We start from the raw sequence: 27,218 nt of genomic DNA, 5'->3' as shown, positions 1-27,218 counted from the left end.
ATATAGAATTATTATATATATATATATATATATATATATATATATATATATATAATAATTCTATATATATATATATATGTATATATTATGTATATGTATATGTATATGTATATATTAAATGTATTATGTACAGTTATATATATATATATATATATATATATATATATATATATATATATAACTGTACATAATACATTATAGAATAACATAGTATATAATTTTATATTTTAAAAATATGAGGCATACTATTTAAGATTGTCAGCAACAATTTAAGATTGAAAGCAGCGACTGATTTCCGTTGAGATAATAGGGGTGATTGAGTTTGTATAACACTGTGATTCACTGAATTATAAATTATATATTTCCAACACTTAGATTACACTGACGTAGAGAAATAAATAGTTAACAACTTGTCGCACGAAGATGTGATAGATATGTACGCTAGAGCAGGGCTCTTATAATGGAAATTAATGTATTAATGGACTTAGCACTATAATATATTTAGGAGAGAAGATGTATGTTCGACAACACCGAGAACCGACAAAAGATTTTCGTGAAGTATGCGACTCTCGCGCTATGTGTAGACTGCCGCGTTAGGCGTTAGTTTTTAGACTGTCTGTCGCTCTTTTTCTAATACGGAAGAAAAGTTCGGTGTGGGTGTGCCCCTGTGCCTAAAGAACGCGGATTCGTTGTTCCCACTTTCGTTAGGAAAAGTGAGGGTAACGAACCGCGGTGTCGATTGGTCATGACCTGCACTACTGCTCGAAGGGATGAGTAGGAAGTCTCCTACCATCGTGGTGGATAGATGACTGTGTGCGTGAGGAAAACATAGCTTGTTTTATTAGAGGGCTATTCGGATTTTCCTAATGGGTGCATACCCGCTTTCTCCGTGTTTTAAGTACGCCTAATAAACCCAAGGACCTCTCTAAAAACCGACTGTGTTTCGAGAATATTTTTAAGCTTTAGAAATTCTTCAAGACAAACGGATTGAAGACACATGGCGAAACAATACAGGGAAGTGAAAGTTATGGTGGGTCCTTAGGTTTATTGAGGGTCGAAGTGACGTTACGCAGGCTGGTTGTTGTCCGGTGGCGCGAGCTGGCGCGGGCTGGCGTGCAGATGTTTTAGGCGGCGTAACAACAAGGAAGATCCTAGAAAATGAGAAGGGTGGATTAGAAGAACGAAGAAAACTCGAAGAAGATACAAAAGAAGAAACTACAGAGACAGAAGTCAATTCAAAAGGTATATTAAATAATAAGTGCGATTTACTTGATACCGAAAGAGCTATTGAAATTAATGATACGGTTCAAGATATTAAATTTACTGAAGGTAGAAGCCGCACTCAAAATGATATGGAAGATGTAGTAGAAGATTCACAAGAATTATCTAATAAAAGTAAGTTATCAGAAATAAGGATTGCACTTAACAAAATTGAATATACAAAAACTATTTTACGGAATAAAAAGAATTCATTAGAAAGAGAAAGAGGAGTAAGGGAAAAGAAGAAAATGTACAGACAGAAATTATTTCAAAAAATATATCAGATGATAAATGTGATTTGCTTTAGAAAAAAAAAAAAAAAAAATATTATCCACAAACTACATTAGGAATTTATCTATTTTAGTGAGGAGAAAGAGAAAGGATAGAGGAGTTGATCAATAGACTGTGGATTTTGAAGCGTTTATGAAAAACTTACAATTTTAATAAAATATTCAATGTAAAGTCTTTGTTATAATATTCAGATAGATAGATGAAAAAAATACTGAATTTGCATAATTGCTCATGGCTTATTGATCAATCATGCGACTCGTTCAGAGGTAACTCGAGTTGTAAAGGCGACAATTTATTAAAAATGGTATATCTGACGTACGATGCATTTGCTCATGTTAAACTATTTAAATAAGTATAAAAATCACGCGAAAAAAAAATCTACTGAAAATAATGTTGAACTAGTTAATAATAATAAATCATATAGTGAAACACAAACCTTAAATCAAGATTTTAAGTTCAAAAAAAAAAAAGAAAGAAGAAGAAAGAAGTTGATAAAATGACAGCAATAAAATGACCAAAAATTGAATTACGATCCCGAGCATCAACTCGCTGATCTTCAAGTAGAATGTTCCGACAAAGACAGGACGACACAAGAGTTCGAGAAGCACATAGAGGACATGAAGGAGGAAGTGCAAAAATTAGAATTGCAACTCGACGAGTTACAAAAAAAAGAAAAACACACACGCACGTAAAAAGAGTTCAATCTTTTGGAATACAAATGGAAGAACTAACAATAAAATTAGAAGAAATAACACAGAAGAAATAAGTCACCAATATGAAATTGCCTGATGGCTGATGTTGATCGTTGACGTTTATAATGATTGAATTTCGTCCACGGCGCCATCTGGATCCTTGTTGAAAAATTAAAATAGCCGCAACAGCACCATTGAGCTCATCACGTTTGTTGGTGAGTCGAGGAGCTGGAGGATTTCTCATCCTCAAGGACATAAATTTCACCGGTTCCGGTAATGTTTTTTACATGGTCCAAGCATTCGAAATCACAACATCGCTTTCCAAGACGAAATTTCCTGCATGGCTGTAGTAAACAGAAATCGATCAATTGTACAGATCAATCGTCACTCGACTGCTCGAGAATTCAGGTCATCCAGAGAATAGAATAGAGACGTGGAAAAATGTAGTGCGATCATCGCAGTGGGAGGAAATAGGGGGATAGGGACCAAATGAATGAACGAGATGTTAAGGACAACTGACGACAAGTTCTTCTTTTGTCGAGAATTGCATGTTTGTGAATGGTTTGTGGGTGGTTAGGTGGAGAGAATTGAAGAGTTTGGAGGTGACTGGAAGAGTGTTTTGGGCAAGGTAGATTGCAGAATGGTTGCGGTAGCATTGTGTTAATTATGGGTTTGTACATGTAATCTTTGTATGTATCACTACATAGAACCTAACGTATATTTTTAATAATACATCAGAGTTTTAGTTATTTCATAGCTATGAATTTTATACTCTATAATCTTGACGTTTTATTTCACAGAAGCGTTTGAATATCCATAAAAATTAAATGAACCAATGTATTCATTATCTTATAGAGAAGATATATTATTTTTAATTATGTTCCAATTATTTATCATGATCCTGATTTCCTTATTCTGAAAATTTGAAAGGAAGTTTTGTAGTTTGATACTTTCAGCGACAAAGGGTCAATATTGCTTTAGTATATTTCGTCACATATACATGTATATCTATGTATCCACCGAAAATGCGCTCTTGTAGACAAACGCTCGATTCGCGTCATAGCTTTTAAAGCTTGTCGCATCTCAATCAGTTGGAAAAAGTTTTTCCTGTAGCATATTTTATTTTTACGAACCAACAAGGTCTTTGTTTATTTCCTTCTTTTTTTGCTCCAATTCCCCCATTGTTTTTTCAAGGATAGTATTTCAGAGCCATTAGTCAAGTTCATTGTAACAATAAACGTACGTTTCGGAAACATTTTGTGCTGTGAAACAGAATACACTAAAGTTCGAAGGTCACATCGATTTTCGAAAGTTTATAAATGGAGGTGTATGACAGTATCACCAGCTGTTGCTGTCCCCAAGCGCCAAAATACGTTCTGACTACTATTTTATGTATCTCACAGAAGTATGTCTTCATTCATCATCTCCCATGCCATCCACCAACGTGTTCTTAACATGTTATCTCCTAGTAAAATATTGATGTTGAGTCAGATATCCAACTGAATAATCTTTTCGGTGTCTACTATAAGACATTTAAAACCAAGGCTCGTACACACGTGTGCTTATACGTCAGATGTAATACTTAACAGGAAACCTGCTTATATTAATATTAAATTTATGCATAGTAGGATGTTCGACCTTTGTAAAAATGAAATTATAATACATACAGTTTCACCGTGGAAAAGTGAATCTTTCTAGCATGTCCACGCAAATGCAGGGTAGGGGAGGACTGTGCATGCACCAAACAACTTTACGTTCGTAATTTTTCACACAAATGTACAACTGTAGGGAAAAAATTATCTCTGATTTTTCGGATGTTAGGAATCGACAATATCGCATAACGGAATGCTGTGTTCTACGTATTCTATTTTTGTTACGAAAGTGGTACAAACGAAGTCCACATAAGAATAGTACAACAAAATCGGTTGAGGTTAGGTTATCGTGCAGATATCGCGGCTTTTGCATTGCAAATCACGCAACTGCCAGTCTCGTCGTTCCTTGTAAACGAAAGAAAGGTATTGTAATCGGTCGGAATTAACATAAAACTCGTCGCATGCGACCATATGGCCTGAATGTTGAATAAACGAGAGTAGAGCGCGAGCTATGTGATTCTAACCGTTTAGGCGGAAACTAATGATTGTAACCAGAGCCGAGATATATGCCAATATTACTTTGCTCGACAAAGCGTATAAGATGAGGAGAGAATCGCGATAAGGTAGAACAAGAGACAGATATTCTCTACGTAAAGCAAGTCTGTCAACTAGATTGAAATCCTATAGCTATAACTACAGTGAATCCATATTCTGGCGAATTGTCTTTTCACAAATGAAGCTTCTGAAGAACGGAATTGATACAATAACTACTGTTCATTCATAACTACTGTTGTAAGAATCTATATATTTGTCTATCTATATCTATATATATCGATCTATATATATTTGTCAGAATGTCATTTTATCAAAAAACCCATCCTCTGTAATCATAGTTTATTGATTATTATAATCATTATTAATTTAACATTTTTGTGTACATACAAAATTTAAATTATACCTCGCTTGAGAACAAAAATTCTATTTATTTTCCTAACATGTACTAATAATTATTGATCAAACTAGAAAAAGCTGGAGGAGATTACTTAGGAAGATTACTTAGCATCTTATATTCCTATATTTATGTATAGTAAAATGGCTTGTATCCATTTTCATGAATTATAACTGACATTTCAAAGCATTCATGTAGATATGTAACTCTCGTTAATTAATAATTTAACAATGCGTCATGAAACGTATCATTTTCGTTTCTTCCTTTGTTTCGTTATACACAGGAACGAATTTGTAAATAAAGATGTATAATCAACGATAACATATGACAGCGAGTATAATAACTGTCAGCAAAGGAAGAGGTCGGTAAAATGATTGTGGTTCAGTGTATCGGTAAATAAGCTTTGACAGACGTTGCCGGGGGACTCGGTGTCGGTGAAACCGTGTCGATGAAATGATTGTCAGTAATTTAAAGATAACCCAATTTATTGATCTGTCTCCCTTTCATGGCGTTGTACGTCTCTCTATAAAACATATTCTACCTCGGAGGGCTGAAAAATTTAACTTGGTCTCACTGGACTGGACTGTAAGTAAGAAAATTGAAATGCAAAATCCACGTGTGAGCGCAATGGTTTAGATGGAAAGTTCGATAGGACAATTATATATATTAGCCTGAAAGAAAGCTCGTGGCTTCGCACGCAACACGTAATTTCCCTCGCTGAAATAATCCTATTACAACGATACGATTTAAAATTTTCCTTAACAGACCTCGCAATGTAATTCTTCATCTACAATTTTTTATTCGGCCTGAAACAAGAGACTTTCGAAGCCTTATAGAGTCTCGCGAATCTAAAAGTCAGGTTTCAACGTATTTTCGCGTCTTATTCTATAATACTGAAGACATTAAAGGTGTTAACGATTATTGTCTCACTATGTACGTACATCAAACGAGTACTTACGTAAGAGACGAATGGAAATGGAAACAGCCGAGAATAATTGAAGATAATTTGAATACGTTCCAGGCTATAATACAATTTCTCGTGAACCGTAATTGATTCGCAGAAGGGAATTGCTGCTTCTCACGACTAGCAAAGTGTTTCGCAAAAAAAAAAAAAAAAAAAAAAGTAAAGAAAAATGGTATCGGAAGGATAGAAAAAAAGCGGTGGCCTACATCAAGCAATCTTCATGCCGATAATGCATTTATTATTCAGTTCGTTCATTTTCTATCGCGTAACAGACACTGGGATAACTGACAGAACGAGCGTATAAATCTTGCATCTCTCGACCTGACTTCTCCCGATGGAAAAATATTTACTGGTCTGGAATCGTGCATCGCTAATTAGTAAAAAAGTAATAAGCAAGAAAGCAATTATACTACCGGATTGGTATTTCTATTTTATTGGAGATTAATTAACCTGAGTAAACCAACAAAAACTTATCGAAAATCAATCGAAATTAAATCACCTTTTCAAACAGGCTATAAATAGCCAACTAATATTTGCAGTAATAAACTTCACTTTCGAATAAAGTATACGCTCTATAAATTGTAAATTGATAATTTCGTTATTATATCATTTTTCTTAATCTAAACTGAATTCAGTGAAAAGAGCTTTCAATTGAATTACACACTTCATTAGTTTATGAATTATATTCGTTACCATACGTACAAAAGAAGGTTGACTGGTTTAAAAATTCAAAGGGTAGAACCTCCAAGCTCACGATTGGAAACAGATTCAGTTCAATGGTTTAATTTGCCATTTAATTGAATTCTCTGGCAATTTCAGCGAACTGTGGGCTTTAGAAGTGTCCAGCATTCAAAGGCAAGACCTCCTCCATCTTTCTCTTTCTTTCAGTTCCAACCTCAAGTAATTGACCTGTTAATTCGACGCTATATTTACATGCTCGCAAGGGATTCAGACGACTTCATTGCGTTAAATTCGCAATTTAGCAAACACGAATGTCTCAATCAATTTGTAGTTCGAAACAAATAAAAGATAATCAATTTTTCAAAATAACAATCGATATGTTCAATGCATTTGTCGATGCATTTGATCGTTATGTTCATTTAGCATTTTTATAATAAAAGCGTAGAACACATGTACATACACATAATATTCCATGAAATGATTTATACAGACTATGAGTCTCGTTTTATCATATTATAAAAGAATGAATTTTTCCCAATAAATGTAACTTCATACAAAATCTCGTTTAAAAAATTCAGTTTTTATTCTCATCAAATTAATTTAATATCGGAATATGTCATTTTAGTCGTTATAAAAATTTTATGTCAAAAAGCGTTCGCAGATACATATATAAATAAATGTCCAATCCTATGCATTTATTTAAGCTGAAATCTGAACTTAAATATTTATTAACAATATTCTGACGAATATGTAATGAAAGATAAAAGCAGCTTTATTTTTTTTATAGGATGGCTCATGTTTTTTATTCATTTTATGTTTTTCGTTGTCAGCGCGTAACTACCTATCAGCCGCATGAATGCCAGGTTTTACTACTCAGAAGCGAAGAAGCGAAGAAGCAAATATACGTTACCTTGCATGGAAAAACGTTAGATACATATAAAAGTCATAACGTAGCTATTTACACATGGGGAATATTTATTTTTGTATGAAATATTTTTGCTTCTGAATTCTCATTATAAATGTACGTCCATTTCCTACGTTAAAGTACGTCTCTGCTTTGAAAACCTTCATTTAAATATAACGGTTAACAAAATATTATTAGAGAAATATTAAAACGAGACGCTAAAGGAACATTTTAATAAAGTACAAATGATTATTTGTTCTTTGTTAAATTACACTGCTGTAACTCTAATTTTATTAAATTCAAAATGAATCATTTATAAACTGAACCGGAATATAAAATTTTATTCCGCAAAAATCATAAAGTTGAAAGTTAGGAACGAATAACAAATGAATAACCTAGTTTCATTAAAAGGCACGTGTACGCCAATCCGCGTAATAACTTTGACACTCCAATTATTATAAAATATGTATCCTTAAGGGATTTTTTTGCGCGAATGCAAAATACTTTTCATACGTGCAACTGAATAAATGGGGCGTGATTTTCAATATTTCCTTTTGTAGAATTTATAACAAAGTAACTTTTTCACAAATGTTTTCGCTAACATTTTTACAACGTAAATGTCTTCTTTTGTAATTAATAATTTCAACATTTCTCTGAACAGTTTCGTTGCGATAAAAAAAATATACAAAGCTTATGACGTGCTTGTTTAAAAATATTTATACGGAACAAGACTTTGAATTTGTCAGACCAATCGTTCTAACGAACGAATAAATTAAACGACTCGTAACAAAGAATTATTCCTGTCCATGTTTCTCTTTGTAAAAGTAATTCAAGGCAAGTTAGATGAATCGCTGTGTACCCTATTCGCATTAACGGTGTGCTTTAGTTTCTCTCTGGTTGTGTTAAGTGTTTAAGTAATGAGCATATACTCACTACGGGCGGGTTGCATACGATCGATATGCACCACTTCAGCCTCGAATTGTAGCAGACGCAGAAACTGCAAACCGAAGGCCCCGGCTCAAACGTAAGATCATGTCGAATGGTTTCTCCTTGAAAGTCAGCACAGCGGTTGTTTATAGCATCTGAAAACGATTCTCAGCTTGAATATCTTTGCCATTCGACGGTCGTACGCGCAGTTACCTTAACCGTTTCAACGCCACTCAGCGTGATCATGCTGTACGCATAGTGTGGTGAACTGTGTCGCGATGTTTGGTTACGATTGTCAATTCACAGCGCGCTCGGTTCCGAACGTAGCTTGTCGCTAGTCTATCAGAGTTTCCTCTCGTAATTACTTTTCTTTCAAATAATCGTAAACCAAATAAAGAAAAAACTAATGTATAAATTACCTCTTGAATTGGAAAACCAATTACAGAACGTCACACAAACAAAAGGTAAAGCACGAATATTTGGCAACCTTTTGACTCTTTAGTGTAACGTTTCTGATATAGCTGATGAAGTGAAGCGTGAACGCGTTGAAAGGTATGTTTCGACAAAAAAAAGGAGCAGTGCAATCGAGTTGATCGGCACTTCTCGTAAATAAATAAACGAAGCGCTATTGCGCTTCATGGTACAATCCGATACGGATTTTTAAAACATCCCTGATACTGAAACGGCTAATAGTGTCACGAAAACGATCGTGCCAGGAAATTTTTGATCAACGGATCCGCATTGCGGCTGCCACGATGCTTCTACGTAGCATTGATGCTTTATCGATGAAGCACGATTGAAATTGGATATTCGATTTCTTACTGGGGAGAGAGTTTTCATATCGTGTTTACTGTTTCACTTCGCAAGTGTGCTTTACAGTATACGTTAGAACTTGAAATCGAGCTATTTGAGTTAAAGTCGCTTGTAGCTTGAAATGACGTTTAAAGGATATAAGAATAATAGAAGGCTAAAATTCAAAAGTGTATATATACATTACTAATATATAATGCCTATAATATATAATATAATAAATAATAATGCCTATATATCGACTAATTTATCAATTAATTAAATCCGTGTATATCAAGTTTTCTATAATTTAGTACTTTCGTGTAACTACAGAAATTTGATGCAATATAAAACTTGATTAAAACAGCGATTCATTAGGAAACGAGAATAATGATGCAAATATTTTTTGTAGCCATTATATAGGATTTCGATCGCATAATTAATCAGTATCAACTTACCAGTCTTTAACGGAAGAACAAAAAGAAGGGCAGGCGGTACACAGACCGCAATCATGATCATTTTCAAGTAGAATCTCAAACTGCCGTACATCTTTGAAAACTTCGTTAGTCGTAAGGGATCAAAGGATGATGTCCGCGCTGCGGAAAATAGATGAGAAGCGGCTATTTCAACAACCACCGTGTAGGTACTGCACTAGCCAGAAGTATCTGCGACAGAAATCAGAATACACTCGTTTTCGCATGGTTGGATCAATTTCGCGTGGGACTAACCTGATTGAACCTAACGCGGGATAATTGCTCAACTCACGACCTTAACCAGCCCGCTTGATTCTCTGTAAATGCTTGAAATTGACGCTTGGATTCTTTCCAGATTAACTAGCTTTGCCCTCCCCCCCCCTCCCGTTATCTATTTTCTTAGATCGACTTAAACTGCCGCAACATATTATCTTTCTTCTTTTCTTTTCTTTTCTTTTCTTTTGATCTTTTAAAGCCCTAAATCGCTGGCTATTATATTTTGTACACTCAATTACTCTGTAAGTCATAAGTACATATGTTTTACAACGTTATTTGTCATATTTCAGTTAAACCCCAGAAAAGCCAGAAATATATTTGCAGCGTGTTTTAACGCGTCCCTGGCAAAGATCTCAAAAACGAGTTGCGACACAATTTAAAGCGACAAATAGCACCGCGTATCTCGTTGTGGTAACACACGGTTCGCCAGCTTTTTAAAAGCGCTCTCCGTTTGCTTTTTCCTCTCTTCCCTGTCTCTTCGTTTTTTCTTAACGAGCAAAACCATTTTCGCGAGGACGAGAGTACGGAAATGACGTACTGGCAATTTTGTTTTGCGATAATACAAGCAGCTCGGTTTCAGTGAATTAAACTTGGCCCCAAGCTTCTACTGATCCCTACCTTCCTTTCCTTTATTTTCCCTTCTATATCGGTTTTGCGGTTTTCCACATTTCCATCACAATAAACCATGTTTTTTCTCGATTTTACATGTTAGCCAATGATTCGCGGCAAAAGCGTCGACTGTAAAGATATTTGTAGTTGCAATAGCAACAAGTATGTTTTCTCAAATAGAAAATATTGGGAGCGTACACGCTGGCAAAACAATTCATGAATAGCTCGTCCTCTGCTTGTTATTTGTTTCGATACTGTTAGCAAACAAATTCATGAAACATACTGGTATAGCGTAAAATGAACATAAAAGTTTTGCGTACACTTGAGAGCTGAACTTTGGCTGTTATACGTATATTATATATATACGCACACAGTTATGTATATGTATATATATATAGAAAATTCCTTAGAACTTTGAGCTTAATAACATATTAAAATCATTAACATTAAGGAGGTGAACTTTACTTACCAATTACCAAAGTTTCTTCCGCCAAATAATACATAAAAATTGAAAAAGATAATGTAACTAGTTTTAACTTTTTTTTGTGTTATAATTTGAATCACTCGATTTATCCGACTGAGGATGGTCGATCGCAATCTCAATTTATACATATTCTCATCGCATGAAATAGATCACATGAGGGATTTTCAAAAGTCGATGGAATATTAATGGCGATTAATTATTTACAGGTGTATTCTGTGCGGCTAAAGCAGACACCTAATGAATTATTGAGTACCAGGAATGTTAGCGGTAAACAGGATTGCGGCTATGAATGATTCTCTAATGTGTATATTAGAGATGAATTTGATAATTTATCCTCATAATATGCAATCCGCTTTTAAGTGTAAATCATAATTAACAATTTCTGTTTGATCAAATATGAAGAGTGGATAAATCGATACGCTTAAATCAATATTAGAATTTCTTAACATTTTTATCAAATATTTTAGCACTGTAGAAGCATCGTAGTAGAGAAATATTAGGTTGTTCCAAAAGTTTCTTTCGTTTTATAAGAAAGTAATAGATGTACAACATTTTTCGTTTTATATTATTTTATTGAATTACGTGTGATCCACCTTTTTCCAATTTAATATAAAATAATATAGAATAACATAACTGTCATTTCTTTATAAAACGAAAGAAACTTGGGACAACCTAATAGGAATTTACTTTTATTATCCATTATAAAAATGGATTGTTAATCCTCTAGGAGATACGAACAATATAATTGCAATTAATAAGGAACAAGCTAGCATAACTTAAACCAGCTTTTGCAGAAAGCTATTAGCTGAAGATGTTTATTAAACAATGACAACATGAATTTTCTTAAGTACCCCATTTGGTACTTAATCTACTTCGTAAGTACTGTGTGTCCTAGCCTTCAAAGGATGCAATTTTAACCAGAATGTTTCACATTACCTACCCGTATTGTTTCCTTGTAATATAATTTATATTTACATTATCTACGTTACGTTACATTCTACGCGTTAATGTAATGTGATTTTTATTTCTAATTGAAGTTATTTAAAATTTGTAGTATCTCAATAAAAAATTAACAGCCTGCAAAAACTTCACAGAAGCATTAGTATCTTCGAAACTATTGAATTCAAATGGCTAATATTCTTTAAAAATATGCACTCGACGACCTTTATCGAGAGAAGTATGTGACGTAATAGTTAAACTTTCAATTCATATACATATATCGTTTATGAAAAAGTAGTCATTCTGCTTTTGTGATCTGTGACACACTATAAATTCTCATAAGCTAACTAACGCGTAATCTTCTGTAACGTATTAATATAATATAGGTATGTATATCTCGACTTTGAGCAACCAATTGGTGATAAATAAGCTTTAGTACATACTTCTTACACGTAACAAGAGACCAGTTAACATCTCTGCTCTTAAAAGAAAAACGAAAGAAACTCTGAAAAGCTGCAGGGTTCAGGTCGAATAACACCAGCTCAGATAAATGACCCTCTAACTTACCTTTGTCCTCATCGACGTCAGTGATTTTAAAGCTAGTTATAAAGTGCACTTCTCAGCCAGCGTCCACGGCAGTCAATATTATTTAACGGGTCCTAACGCGATGTAAAAAGGGAAAAAGGAGGAAAGAAGGAACAGGGAAGCAAAGAGAAGAAACGAATTTTTCATTTTCTCGAAACTGGATCAAGTTTCAGGCTGCTCGCCAAAGAGTCTGTAGCTAACGAGACAAGATTAGACAAACCACGCTTTAAAATTTCCACAGAACTATAATAATCCTCGAAATCAATACGATTCGTCGATCCATCGCCTGATTAAAAAATGAGATAGGATGAAGCTCACTAGTCGGCCTTTGAACTTTCAATAGTGCTTACGGCTCGTATACTCTAGTTTGAATGCTACAATGTAAGCCAAGTCAGCTGTAACTAGCGTTCGCGTGATTGTCGCTATCTATTATTCACGCGTTACACGTTCACCAGACAAACGCGTCTACCGGTTGACATTGTTTTCTGTCCTGAGTTTCAAAGCAATTATGTTGCTTCGTGTAATCAGATCTCGCCAAACTAACGATAAGTTCTTGTTTGATCTTACACAGTTACTAAAACTATACAAGTTAAACCAATCTAGCCTAAACAAGTAATGTCGTTATATATTCTTTTTTAAATCTATATATTGTTTAATAAACCGTGGTTAGGATATAGTAGCTGACAAAAATATTCGGACAAATATATTTGTAGAAACATTTTAGGAGTGTATTATGCATAGTGGCACCATTTAATACTGTACTGTGACTATCATGGTCGTGTTGGTATTATTCGAAACTAATCTGAAAATCTGTATGGAATTTGTAAGATATTTAGTACGAGTACTGTGCATTACTGATATGTACACAACCGAGACGAGATAACGAAGGTACTGCTCTCCATCGTTCATCGCTACGCGTTGCTAGTAGCAACGTATAATGCATATATATCTCGCAAAGACCATAAAAGTACCCAATGGAACCACGTTTAATATTTGATAATAATGTCCCATTACAGTTTCGTCATTTTCAATTGATTAAACACGACCCTCTCTTTAAAAATTAGAAGATAAAATACGTAATACAAATCTACTCGAAATCTTTTAAACCTTACGGACGACTACTTATGGTCTTTAAAAGCAGCAGGGATTAGCAGAATATTAACTGCGGATTTTTCTCGAGAGGCTCGTAAGGATGAACAGCGACGAGTATCTAGAAGCTATGTACTCACCTGGTCAAGGAGACTCCAACACCAAGGACGTTGGAAGTTTCGAGAAGCGATGATGGAAACTGAAGTAGCACGTCAGGTCAACTCCGGCGAAAACTGCTAAAGAAAGAAAAATCCAACTAATTTGTTTCCAACAATAAAATGAAATTAATTTGTTTCACAAATTATTAACTGGATATTATTCAAAAATTATTCAAAATTCGCTTGATTGATTCACGGCCCGGGACATTTGGGTCATACCATTTTGGTAATGGACGAAAATGGCAGAAGGAAGAACGACCGTTTTTTTCATATTTCTCTTTCCCCGGGAAACGATGGAATGCCCGAGCACCTTGTTTCATTTCTTCTCGACATCAATTTCAATCTTTTTAAACGAAATATAATCTGAACGATGAAAAGTTCATTCAAATAATGCTCCGCGCCAGACACTCACGAAAATTAAGAAGAAACACGGAAAATTCGCGAATAAAACGGATTTCTTTGTCCCAGTGAGATAATAAATCTCGTACACGTATTGGTTTTTAAAATCAATATATCCACCAATGTGCACTCGTTTAACAAGGGTGATGGAACGTGCCAAAAATCTCTCAAGAGGGTCTTGGCAACGGAAGTGTCGAAAATGTCACAATTATGAATGAAAAATTCGAATAGTTGCTGATTTTACAATCGAAACCGATAAAGAACTCCAGATATTCCCCCAATTAATTTACAATAAATTCGCGAAAATGATCGATTGCTGACGTCATTGTATTCTAGAAAGATTGTAAAACGATAAGAATTTATTGAAAAAACTTATATTCGATGATAACACTTCTAATAAGAGTACTAAGAGGAGCGATTCTGTACTCACCTTCCTGCCTCGAAGTACCGAACGCAATTAACCGTCCGCCCAGGATGGAACCGTTCGGAACTTTTGTAAGTCACTGCACGGCCGCTGCCTATGGTGGAAATGTAATAGATATAAGTACAGAGCGCGTGAGCGAACTAAAAACGCGATAGAGAAGTAGAGAGAGGATGTTCCGTCCTTGTCTAATGACGCGCACTTGTACAGGAAATATGTAACAGCGGTATACGAGCAGCGTCAGTGTCCACTAGTGTGCATGCCTGATTAAACATGGACAGGAAGTATCTATACATGGTGTTCTCTTTCTATTTCCATGTTGCATCCATCTTTCTATATCCATGTTGCATTAGGAGGAGAGTCGTATTTCGGAACGTCATCGGAACATATTATACCTTGTATGTGATTATTTGGAACACAATGGGTGAGTATATTATAATTAAAATATATTCCTAGTTCCAATTCTTTTGAATAGTGTCAGTGACCAATCGAAATAGAAATCAGTGGACATCATGGAAAGAGAAGGCGAAACCAAATTTGAAAATTCGACATCGGTAATTCAGTAGTTAAGAATAACTCAATCGATTATGTAGATTAACTAGTTATAAACAAATATATGAAGTATAAATTCAAATTATTCTTATCCATCTAAAAATTGGAAATTAAAAAGCAGAAGACAAGAAATTATCTTCGAGGATTTATATAGTAAATACATTCTTTTGCCTGTCTTACCTAGAGATAAAACAGTTGTTTGATGGTTATCTTATAGTGTTCAGTCATTGCGAAAAATATTTTTAATTAGTTAAAAACTATAATTAATTAAAAACTACATTTTTTTATGTATATAGACGTTAGCGATGTATTATTCCGGGAAGCTCGTCTATCTCCCGAACATCGGGTTTGCGACAACATCGATTTGGAAATTATCGTTGCAGAGTATGAAAATTATTACAAGATGAAATTTCAAAAATATCCCATATTGTGTAAGAAAATAACTGGAAGAGAAATGACGAGGGAAGTGACAAATGCAAGCAAAACGTAAGAATTTAAATTATTTAACGATATTAAACGGTATTCAACGTATTCAACGTATCGTATTCAACGTATCGTATTACAATATGATCCAGTGTTTGTAGAAGTATTGAGACAAAAGCCAAATCTGTTAGTAAACAAGCGAGAAGTGAGCCTGTGAAAGAGACGAATCTACAGCAGAAGATAACTGATGACAATGCGAATCATATTAATCTCGCAATGACAGTGACGTCAATATTCCCCAATGAGAGTGATGGACGTTCATCAGAAGAGCTATTTAACGTCCCAATGGAACAATCCATGCAATCGAAGATATTGAAATGCATTGCAAAGCTTTATTCAGATAATCCGGAATTACGAAAGATTGCTGAGGACATCTCATGCGTAAGTTATTTTCGATTAATATACGTATCGTAAAGCTTTTAAACGATAAAATTCCCGTCGATAAACCGTCCAACGTATATCGACAATGACGTGATTTCAGTAACGCTTCAAATATCAAATTACGTAACACTTACTTAATATAGAGAAGACGCCATTTTATCTTTGTATCGTCACAGGAGATCATAGTAAACAAATTAAATGTACATTGGGATGACGTTATAGGCCTAGAGGAATGTAAAACCGCTGTTAAGGAGGCCGTTGTGTATCCCCTTAAGTATCATATCTTTTTTGATGGCCCGTTTTCCCCCTGGAAAGGTATTTTGCTGTACGGCCCACCTGGTACAGGTAAGATACTCGTATTCTTTTCATTTCTGTACGTGTTTACAAGAAATATACAAAACAGGGAAAACGAAGTTAGCGAAGGCAGTCGCGACAGAATGCCATTGCACCTTTTTTTAACATAACTGCCAGCTCATTGGTCAGCAAATGGAGAGGCGATTCCGAGAAGTATATACGTGTAAGTTGCTTTGTCTATGTAAGTTTCTTTGTTCCTTTGTCTATGAAGGAGAGATTCTAGGTATAAAAAGATTTGATTTTATTTTTCGTCATTTATATATAAATAGAATAGTTGTTTGGAAAACGAAATGATATCATATTCGTGATGAGGCAATGAATTTAAGGAATTTCGAATATAATATTTAATGAATAATACATTTGTTAAACTGAACAGGTTTTATTTGAACTTGCCTATAGTCATTCGCCTACAATTATTTTTATCGACGAGATTGACTGGATCGCCACAAATAAAGGAGACTGTATATTGTCTGAACCTGCAAAGAGATTCAGGTCAGAACTTCTTTCTAGATTGGATGGATTAGTGTCTAATGAGAATTCTAATGTAGTTCTTCTGGCTACAACTAATTCCCCTTGGTACGTATATCACGTTATTTCAATGTTTTCTAAGTAGAAAATATCGTAATATTTCTCCAAATTCCAAATATGTTATTGTGTTGTTTGAAGTATTCCTTCATTATTATTAGTATAATAGAACGATAATATTTATTGTAAATATGTTATTAGGGGCATTGATGCAGCTTTACTCAGGCGTCTCGAAAAGCAAATATACGTATCATTACCCAATGAAGTTGCTCGACTTGGTATATTCAAATTATACCTTAGCAACCACTTATTAGAAAATACAGATATTGTAAACCACATAGTAAAATGTACTGAAAGATATTCTTGTGCAGATATAAAATTGCTTTGTAAGCAAGCGTGGCTACTAGAAATAAGCCCGATATGGAGGAGACTTGAAAAGAAAGAAACACCTGTTACCACTTTGAAATATGAATTAAAAAGTTATGAAATATTAGCAAAATTGTTTAAAAAAATGTCACCTACAGTTATGCAAATAGATAAATATGATACGTGGAACAAATAAATACGCAATCGTAAGGACAGATATTGAAAAATATAAATAAATGGATTATCGTTCGAGAAATTTTTATTACCATCATATGATATTGCTCCATATCATGAAATATATACATGCCGTAATAGGAATACTATCATCAAATCTCTTCAAATGAGGGAGTGGCAAATGACGATGCGTATTGACAAGATTGCTCGATGAAGATCAATTACGTACTGTGTCCGCGGATTCCAAAAAATGAGTCCCTAAGTAGATGGAAAAAGGAGAGGAAACAGATAGATCACAAAGAGCTACTTATTGTAAGGGAAGAAATCTAAAACTCCAAATAAAGAACAAAAAGGAACAAGCTGCTTATGACGCTATCGTTCCTGGTCTTCCGTGTTCGGTCTCAATTACTCTTGCAGTATATTGTAGCAGGTTGTGTAGTATATTTGAGCATATTGTATTATATTTTGATGCGTACTATCTCTTCGATCACTTGTTTTCACCATTAAGACAAAAGAATAAAATGCTGATTGAAGATGCTTATTGTGACCTCAACTTAAGAAAGGAAATACTTCTTTTGATGTATATTCGAAACTGGAACATGTATCAACCTCGATGATGACCTTCATTGTTAGATTGAACTTTAGGTTTAAAAATTTGTATTTCAAAATGTGGTAGGAAGAGGATAAAACAAATTGTTAGTAATACTGAAAATTACATTTATTTTTACTGAAATCACTGAAATTAATACTAAGATCAGTGAAATTATTATTTTTCTAAAAATATTCAAGCCTTGAACTTTTTTTTCGTGGGGAGATCCTCATGGACACTGTCGGGGTAGTGTCGGACTTACCGACTAAAACCCCACGATAGTGTCACACAGTATAGAAAGCACGATATAAAAACCCCCCAAAATAAGCGCTCGAATCAATCTGTTAAAATATTTTGACGCAGTCTCTTGTAATACTTTGAATCATTCTGTAACATTTTGTACCGTTACTCTGTTAGATCTGCATAATAAACTCTATTATCATATATAAAGGTAAATTTCTTCACCTTGGCCTACTTGACGCTTAATAAAGGTGCACCGGGACCTCTTTCGAAATTCAAGCCTTGAACTGCTCCGAATATTCATCGGATCTGAGTATTGGATACAGAAAATATCTGGGTAAATTTAGTCAAAAAATGTTTTCGCAGAAGGGAGTCAGTTTCAAACAGTAAGTTAACTTGAGAGAATTAAATTACAAAGTTCTGGCAGAATAACATAATTTTGCATAAAAATAATAAAAAAATGAATACGTCGAAACATTTTACAAAAAAGCAAAGCACGAAGTGTTATAAAAAGTGAACGAAAAGTGAAGTGAAGTGAGTTTATTCGTTTTACAACATATTTTATATAACATGCTCTATCAGTTTGTTACCTCAAATTTGCCTTTTATTTAAATTTTCTTACATAATTTTCATAATATATTCATAAAGTAATATTGAATATATAGTACAATTCTATAGACCTACTACGAGAAACAGATCTTAAAAACAGCAACACTAGTAAAGTAGAAGCGTTCTTCAAGCCTAAATCCAAATATGATACAGTGCTGAAAAAGTAGGATTACTATATCATAACAAGCAAAATGTATCTTCATAATCTATGTGCTACTAGCGATTTTCCACATGTTCAACGAGATATGCAGTACAGAGGACGTATAAATGTGTTTCTTTATTTTTGTTGAGTCACAAATCAGAATATTGAGTATGTTATTTTCCCGCGGATTGTAAAATCATAAATTGTTAAAGTGTCACGGCTCATTTTATTATCGTAACATCTGTTCAAAATTTGTCAATGCGACCTGGAGATTACGGTAGTGAATATGCAACAATCGAATGCCCCAGCGAGAAGGGCTCGGTCATTATATTTATTCTTATCGTGAGTTCGATAACAAAATATCGAGTTTAACAGTCGTATACAGAGCTCGATCATTCTGGATTATAGCCTCTACGTCTACGATTCCTTTTTGCTTTTGGCATTTCATCTACATTGTAATAACAGTTTTGACAAATGACCATTTGACAATACGGTCGAAGATATTTTAATAAGCGTGTTGGAGTAATTGGTAACAGTAAGTGAGTAATTATCCATACACCTCCGGGTGATAGGCTGGAAGTTCTCCATCCCAAGGACCGTAGAGTTCCTCTCCTTGTTCTTGTTCATAAAAAACGATACCCGTACTGTATATAATAGGAAAAGTTTTCATTATTAACGTGTTGCTTTTGTTTGTTGTGTTTGGTCCGCCTGTTTGAATGCTCGTCACTATCTATTGCGAGCGCGTTAATTTTAATTTATTTATATGTATTGACCATGGCATTCCTTTTACTTCGATTTCAATATTATGGTACTTGAAAATATTGGGAACTTTATGAGGTTCTGTATATCCGTTTGAGATTTCCCTCTACTAAGTTCTTTCATTAAATGTAACAAATCTACCATTTTGAAATTTTGTTTATTGATCCGTCTGTTGTAATATTCCTTAGATTTTATTTTCGATTTTATCAGTGAGGTGGTAGGACGTGTACGGTGCCAAAGAAATACTCCGCGGATTGATTTAACAATGAGTTTATTAATTATACGTGGAAGACCTGATAGTTTCACCAGCACGCGTTACCTGGGCCGTACTGGTATTGTTCTTCGAATACTCACCGTTTACTCGACTTCACTGATCAGTTGTATCTCTCTGCGTCTCTCTAGCCTTTCCTCGTTGCCATTCATATAGGATACCGAGGTGCCTGAAACAGAATGTTTTCTTCTGGGGTAGGGAATCAGTTTCCTTTATCGAAAGCACTTGCGCTTTATTGTAAATCATAGGGTCTATTCTTTGACGACGTCCTGACCTCGGACGTCACATTTCACAGGCCAGCACGTGCGCTTGAGCCCTGGAACTTTCTTTATGGCCATGAACCGTTACAGTAGGAATTTTAAGGGAGCACTTGGTCAATAGATCCTGTATGGTCAGGACATATTTGTTTCCTTTTTGTGTTCTCGATGATGTAACCTAGACGTCCAGTAATAATTTTCTTCCCTTTGTCATCTTTCAATATCCCCGCTACGCACGTGTTCGTAACCGTCTGCTATTTTGGTTATATACGCCTTCTTCCGATTATTTTACGGAAGGACCAAAGGGATATCGGTGGGCCATTAGGCCTATTGAAGTTTCCCGACACTTTCGGCCCGTCGGCACCTACGCTTTATCGCGACACTGTATGTGTTTCGTCGGCCTTTCGTAAACAGTGTTCCGGCGATGCTATAATATGTATCAAAGAAACCGTTGGAGAGAGAATTGTTCTTTGCGCTACAGATCTTCGAAAAAGCGTACATCGAAAAAGCGTAATCTCATACATTTTTATTATAAATTAAAAATTTCTCGTCTCGTAACTTGATAGATTGATCGTGGGAAAATTAACGGATCGACTCAAAATGTGTGTTATTTATCACGTAGTCTCGATATTCTACGACAATTAATGGACGAATGTAACATTTAAACACAATAACGATTTCGTCAAATTCCATCGGCATCAGTTCTACCCCATCAACACCTTTGGTAGCCGAAGTTATGCACAAGTAACTAACTAAACACCACCCTTAAACAACCAAAATCAAAACAACAACAATAACGACGCTGCAGTCAACAAAAATATGTGAGCAAAATGCAGTACTCAGACAACAAACACAACAAATTACAGTCATGCTACAACTACTTACAAACATGTTAAGTAAAAAATAGAAATGCCAACGCCCTGGCCGCGCTGAGTGCACTCGTTCCCGTCAGATCACGAAAGTTAAGTAGCGCCGGACACGGAGAGTACTTGGATGGGTGATCGCCTGGGAACTCCGTGTGGCGTTGGCGAAGCGCGCTAGGCCCGCCGCGCCCCTCGGTGAGGTTCAGGCTTGGTGCGCTCACGTCCACCAGCAATTCACCACTTAATAAACATATCAATCACCGCTAAAAGCACTAACGATCGCAAACTAGTTTATCACTACCGGCATCAAGACCTCCTTCGCATGACGTTAGACCATCCTCGAATTAACCCTATCTCTTGAAGTAAGTACCTCCTTATATATCAATAGTTAACCATTAAATAAATTAAATCAGTAAGTAAGCAACCCACTTAATATCACAACCTCTTAAAGTAAGTACATTCCTTATAATACTATAGACAAAAACCAAACTCCATACTTTTATATCACTAGTCAATTATTAAAACATAATAACTATACCTAATACATAGTCACCTATTATAGTAAAATAGCCTAATATATAATAAATCTCATAGTACCATATTAATAGTACATTAATAAATAAAATATATGTCGGATCAGGATTCGAATTTTGGGCGCGCGACGACTCTTCATGTGGACTAGCCATCGTCTCACAAAGCCGAGATTTTATTTACACGTATATACAGGTCTATCACTAAGCTTAACAAATAATAAGTACAACTAATAATAAGTCTAACAAACACTAAGCCTAATGAATAATACGATCTACGAATAATTAAATTAAATAATACTATTAGCAATGTTTGAGTTCAAACGAATCCACGGTCACCGGGATAACTCCTTACTAAGCGAAACTAACTTAGACGCAAATGCGATCGTCGAAAAAGCTCGATGTATCACTCTCCAAGGCAATCGCAAGAATGCCAGCCTCGTGGAGATTTTTCTCCCTGTACGATTGCATTTTGTTTTCCATCCCCGTTTGGAAGCATCGAGAAGGTTCCAAACGCCGTTGCTAGGCACACTCGTTGGAAGCATCGAGAGAGTTCCAAACGCCGTTGCTAGGCAGTTTCTGCCTGGAGTTTTGGTTACTAAATACAATGTATGTCCCATTGCATCGGCACCTCCGAGGCAACATCACACGTGGCTCGGCCCGCTCTCGAGGCCGCATGCCGCCACAACCACACTTCTCGGAAAACACATACAACCACTCCAGACCTCCGTTAGATAAAACATCCATCCCGTGACCGTGGCTACGTTCAGCGACCGATTGTCACCTCGAACCCAATCTCGCTTATTACAAATCTTAAACAATTACAACTATAATAAAATCTAGGCCAAGGTACTAGAGGATGTTCCCAAAATTTCCAAGGAAGGGCTTCGGCTTTCCTTTCATCTCCGACATATATATTATATGATAATGAGGTCCACTTACTAAATGATCATTCAAATCTACTTTCAGATATCGAAAAATCTCGCTCACCTAGCACTACGCCAGCCAAGGCTTACCTCTCAAGTAAGAATAAGTACGTAAAGCAACTAAGTACATCCTGCATACATGCTTACAACGAAGTAATAATTAATAATACACACAAACATTGATAGATATATGGAAAGTTAAAGCCTTATTCTCTAGTCAATTATTAATAACACAATTTAATCGTACAACTCTAAAATCAAAAGTCGATTATAATAACAGTATCCTAATAAATAAGTAAAAATACTCTACACTCCATAATACCTACTCAATGTCAATTAATATAATAATATAATTAAAATAAACTCCTCTTCGCAGGATAATTCTTCATTCTACTTTCTAAGATCAGCTCCTTCTTTGCTCCTCAACACATTCATCACCCAATTCTCTGCCTCGTAGGAGCACGCACTTATTAGAAGTAAGTACATCATTCCTAGTACATCTATTTGAATAGACAAAATAAATATAAAGCATAAAGCGTAACATAACAATCACATAGTCAAAATCAAACAAGAGAATATAATAATCCTCTTAACAAAACTAACTCGAGGCCTGCTTACAGGCATCAAAACCTCCTTCGCTAGACACATGCCATCATCAATTTATCACTATCACTCAAAGTAAGTACCTCATATACATAAATACATAAAATATAAATTTATTGTCATTATATAGTAAGTAGAATCAAACATATATGTCGGAGATGAAAGGACACCGGAGCCTTCCCTCTGGAACTTCGGGAAAATCCGTAAAATTGTAATTAAAGTTTACAGTCGTAATTAAACAATCTGCTGTCATCCTGCCCAATTGTACTTGTTTGCGATTTGTGATAATAAACTTGGGCTCAAGGCGACAGTCAATCGCCGAACGTAGCCGCGGTCACGGGATGAACGCTTCGCCTAACAAAGGTGTGGAGTTATAGTATGACCCTCATTAAAAGAAATACCAATAGAGGTACGTGACAGTAAAACATTCCAACGGTTCCTTCGGACAATGAATACCTGATGTTGAGGCACGTACACAGCACAAATCCAGTTAGCCCGAGGACCCGCTACAAAACCTGGGTTTTTCCGGCAATTAAGATTTTCCAAACGGACAGACAGTCTTTGTCCCAAACTGACCAATTGACAGCGACGTCAATTTCCCTTACTTTCGGAACGAGGGCTATCCTCGACAAATCCGATGGTCTCGTGTCCTTAGACACACCCCATCATAGTTTTCCTCTGTGGCATCATTGAAACGAAAATTCATTCTTTCCTGAGATCCCACCGACGAAGGGAGCAGCGCCTGACGATCAGTGAGTTTGAGTTAGAGCAAGTATATCTTTCATCCCGTTGACCGTGGATTCGTCATCGGACCTAAGACCAACGTCACTAACATCACAAGTGCCCAACCACCGCTGTTGATTGTCGAATCGGTAATGTCCATACTCGTAGCATCAGGCCGTATCTTCGTTATCACACAACGATGGCCAACTCCAAGGGAGGTCTATCAAACGCCCACAACCCTGTTCCTGACTGTTCTCCGACATATAAAAACTAAATATAAACTAACTCTCTCTACAAATCAAGTAACAATGGTCCATTATTAAAATGAGCATAGATATCCTAGCGAGATCCACTTCATGAATAATAATTCAAAGTCAATTTTTAGATATCAAAAACCTCGTTCCCTAAACACTACGCAAGCCAAGACTTACCTCTCAAGTAAGTACATTAGTAAAAGCAAGTAAGTACCTCCTTCATATATGCTTACAACCAAGTAATAATTAATAAAACACATAAACATTGATAGATATATGGAGAGTTAAAAACCTCCTTCTGTAGTCGATATTAGTAAACAATTAATCGTATAAACTCTATAGTCAATTACAATAAACTATCTGCTGTTAAATAGGTAAAAAATGCTAAACTTCATCGTACCTGCACAATGTTTATTGCCATAATAATAATATTACTATTATAAAATTAATATAACTTTAATATAATTTAATATAAAACTCCACTTCTCAGGATATCCTGTTCTACCTCCTAAAATCGAAACCTTCTTCACACATCACCGCACTTCGCCCAAGTCTTACCTCGTAGGGGTACACACCTATTAAGAGTAAGTACATCCTTTCCTATTGACATGTCGAGTCACGATCCGAGTCCGGGCTCGAGTCGCTATCACGGTGAGGACTTGGGGTAGGTAATGATTCTTCACTGAAGCTATCCATCTTCTTAGACCACGGAAGTGACTTTTATTGACACAAACAGAAAGGTTACAGAGTTGACGCAAACTGACGATGATCACACACTTGCAACACTAGTGACAATGGTCTTGGGTTAACTAACAAATACGCAGCCAACGGGATGGTAGGTGTACGTACTCTATGTCAGATTCTTTGGTGATATTCACTGACCGTAAGGTGTCAACCTTTTCGTCGATGAGATCGCAAGCGAGAGAGTGAGTTTCCGTCCCGATGATGCCACAAAGAAGAACTATAATGGGGTGTGTCTAAGGACACGAGATCATCGGATTCGTCGAGAAAAGCCTTCGTTCAGAAAGTAAGGAAAATTGGCATTGCTGCTAATTGGTCAATCTCCCTATCGGTGGTTAGAAAAAGATGCTAGCCGCCCTCGAGGGAAAGTTGCTAGTGGGAGACGCCGCTCGTTGAAAAATAGGTCTCCTCTATTTTCCCGTAGTTGGGACAAAGACTGTTTGTCTGTTTGAAGGACTTTAGTTAGCTAAATCTTAAGATTTGTAACGGGCCCTCAGGCTAGCTGAACATGTACTGCGGAGACGCATCGACATCTGGCAATCATCTTACTCGAAGAATAGGGTCTGCGTGTGGCGAGTTACGGGACAGAGACCGTTGGAATGTTTATTGCCGTGTGTTACAACTATTTCATTTTTAAAGAGAGCTATACAATTACTCCATGTCTTTGTTAGACAAAGCGTTCATCCCGTGACCGCGGCTACGTTCGGCGACTAGCTGTCGCCTCGAGCACAAGCTCACTATCATAACTCTCAAACAATTACAATCGGATTGAATAACTACAATTGTTTAATTCCAGCTATAGTAGACTCTAGGTTACAATGTTGCGAGATTATCCAAAATTCCAAAGGCTCCGGTGTTCTTTCATCTCCGACATATATTACACTCCGAAGACCTCGATAACCCTCTTGTACGCACGCTTGTTGTCAACCGACCCCACCAGATTCTTCTAACAGCTTCGAATCGTCTTTGTCTCAACTGATACCTGGACGCCCTCTGACGCTTACACACACATTCACATGTACAGTGTAAATGTATCATCTACCTAACAGTAGTAAAATTTATTGTACGAATCCAAAATAGTGAGGGTTCAGAGTGCTATAATAAAAAAGATATCGAGCGCTAATTTGGAAAGGTTTTTATGCTGAGGTTTTAGTCCCCCTGTAGGGATTATCCCCGAGTGTATATCAGAGACGGCTATTCCGTTACTATCTGGTTATTGTATCGATAGCTGTGGCATGCAGTATGTTTTGTCCACCCTATTACTGCTTCTCAACATGTGACATTACTGAGCGTGTGACACTAGCGCATCCGATACCAGGCGGGCCCGTCAGCCTCGCGGTAGACGCATCCGATTACGCCATAGGAGCAGTACTACAACAACGCGTAAACGACAAATGGCAGTCGTTAAGATTTGTTACAAAATCCTTGACCTCCGCGCAGCGAAAAAATATAGAGCATATGACCGCAAACTTCTTGCTCTGTACACCGCAGTTAAACGTTTTAGAAACCCCTCATGTGCGCGTTCAATCAATATCTACACAAATGTTCACCGCGACAATTTCGCCATCTTGACTACATTGGACAGTTCACGACCGACATCTGATACATTAAAGGTTTGGACAATAATGTAGCCGACGCTCTATCTCGCATCGAAGCGATAGGGAAATCTGTGGACCATAAAACTCTCGCCGCAGCGCAAGAAAACGACACCGAGCTGCGCAACATCATCAAGTCCGATACATCCGCATTACAATTAAGGAAGATACGTTTTCCTGATTACGACGTATCAGGCGATATTGTACGACCGTTTGTATTGAAACCCTTGCGGCACAGCGTATATAATTCGCTCCAGGGACTTTCCCATCCTGGGATACGCGCCACGCAAAACCTGGAGACGACGCATTTCGTCCGACCGTCAATAAACAAAATGGTCGAAACTGGTCACGACAATGCCTGGCAGCCTATGGTCCACGTACCGTCATTCCGGTCCTCAATAAACCTAAGGACCCACCATAAACCTTAACTTTTTAATTTAACTGTTAGCACATGTTTTCAAGTTAATGTGCTTATCCGGAAGGATTTTCTAATCCTATAAGTGTTTCGGTTTATGGCTGGTTCTTAGACAAGTCGTCAGGTTTATTAGACGCTATTAAAAATTACGGAGAGAGCGGGTAGTCACCTAATGGGAAAAACGAATGTTTGTCTAACGACAAAGCTGGTTTTTCCCATGAACAAGGTCACCCATGAGCCACGTTGGTAGGAGGCTTCTTCCTCATACCTTTATGCATTAACGTGGGTTATAATCAAGTCGCATCGCGGACCGTTACCCTCACTTTTCATAACGAAAAGTGTGAACAACGAATCCCCTTCCTTCGTTCAAAAAATACCTACAAA

At 36.2% G+C, this 27,218-nt stretch overlaps 1 protein-coding gene, 1 long non-coding RNA gene and 2 pseudogenes across 6 annotated transcripts; 2 read left to right on the top strand and 2 right to left on the bottom strand.

Moving 5' to 3' along the window:
- Positions 1 to 338: 338 nt before the first annotated feature.
- Positions 339 to 14,589, bottom strand: LOC117165600 (uncharacterized). Of its 5 annotated transcripts, none has more exons than XM_076627169.1 (5): positions 14,492 to 14,589; positions 13,645 to 13,740; positions 9,508 to 9,714; positions 8,267 to 8,415; positions 339 to 2,587 (listed from the first exon to the last, which is right to left on the bottom strand). In XM_076627169.1, exons 3-5 carry the CDS (start codon positions 9,596 to 9,598, stop codon positions 2,447 to 2,449), a joined length of 381 nt encoding a protein of 126 aa, XP_076483284.1. In that variant the 5' UTR covers positions 9,599 to 9,714; positions 13,645 to 13,740; positions 14,492 to 14,589; the 3' UTR covers positions 339 to 2,446. The 5 variants fall into 5 exon arrangements, with proteins under 5 accessions (XP_076483284.1, XP_076483288.1, XP_076483285.1 ...); XM_076627173.1 differs by having other exon boundaries at positions 9,508 to 9,645; XM_076627170.1 differs by having other exon boundaries at positions 13,645 to 13,737.
- On the top strand, positions 14,304 to 18,346 carry LOC117165599 (katanin p60 ATPase-containing subunit A-like 2; annotated as a pseudogene).
- A 17-nt stretch (positions 18,347 to 18,363) lies between these two features.
- On the bottom strand, positions 18,364 to 21,195 carry LOC143304666 (uncharacterized). Its single transcript, XR_013061322.1, has 3 exons — positions 21,070 to 21,195; positions 20,011 to 20,096; positions 18,364 to 19,541 (listed from the first exon to the last, which is right to left on the bottom strand). It is a non-coding gene; the product is annotated as an uncharacterized LOC143304666 (long non-coding RNA).
- On the top strand, positions 21,096 to 21,214 carry LOC143304669 (5S ribosomal RNA; annotated as a pseudogene).
- The last annotated feature ends 6,004 nt before the right edge of the window (positions 21,215 to 27,218 follow it).

Source organism: Bombus vancouverensis, unplaced genomic scaffold (assembly GCF_051014615.1).
Source record: "Bombus vancouverensis nearcticus unplaced genomic scaffold, iyBomVanc1_principal scaffold0045, whole genome shotgun sequence".
NCBI lineage: Eukaryota > Metazoa > Arthropoda > Insecta > Hymenoptera > Apidae > Bombus > Bombus vancouverensis.
This window is presented reverse-complemented; position numbering and strand designations above follow the sequence as displayed.

Excerpts from the sequence above, each read along its gene's own strand:
- LOC117165600 (XM_076627169.1), bottom strand. The coding sequence starts at position 9,598 with ATGTACGGCAGTTTGAGATTCTACTTGAAAATGATCATGATTGCGGTC. Across the intron at positions 8,416-9,507 it reads TGTTCTTCCGTTAAAGACTG|ATGCTATAAACAACCGCTGT; the intron begins GTAAGTTGATAC and ends AATCGTTTTCAG. Across the intron at positions 2,588-8,266 it reads TCGTATGCAACCCGCCCGTA|CCATGCAGGAAATTTCGTCT; the intron begins GTGAGTATATGC and ends TGTTTACTACAG.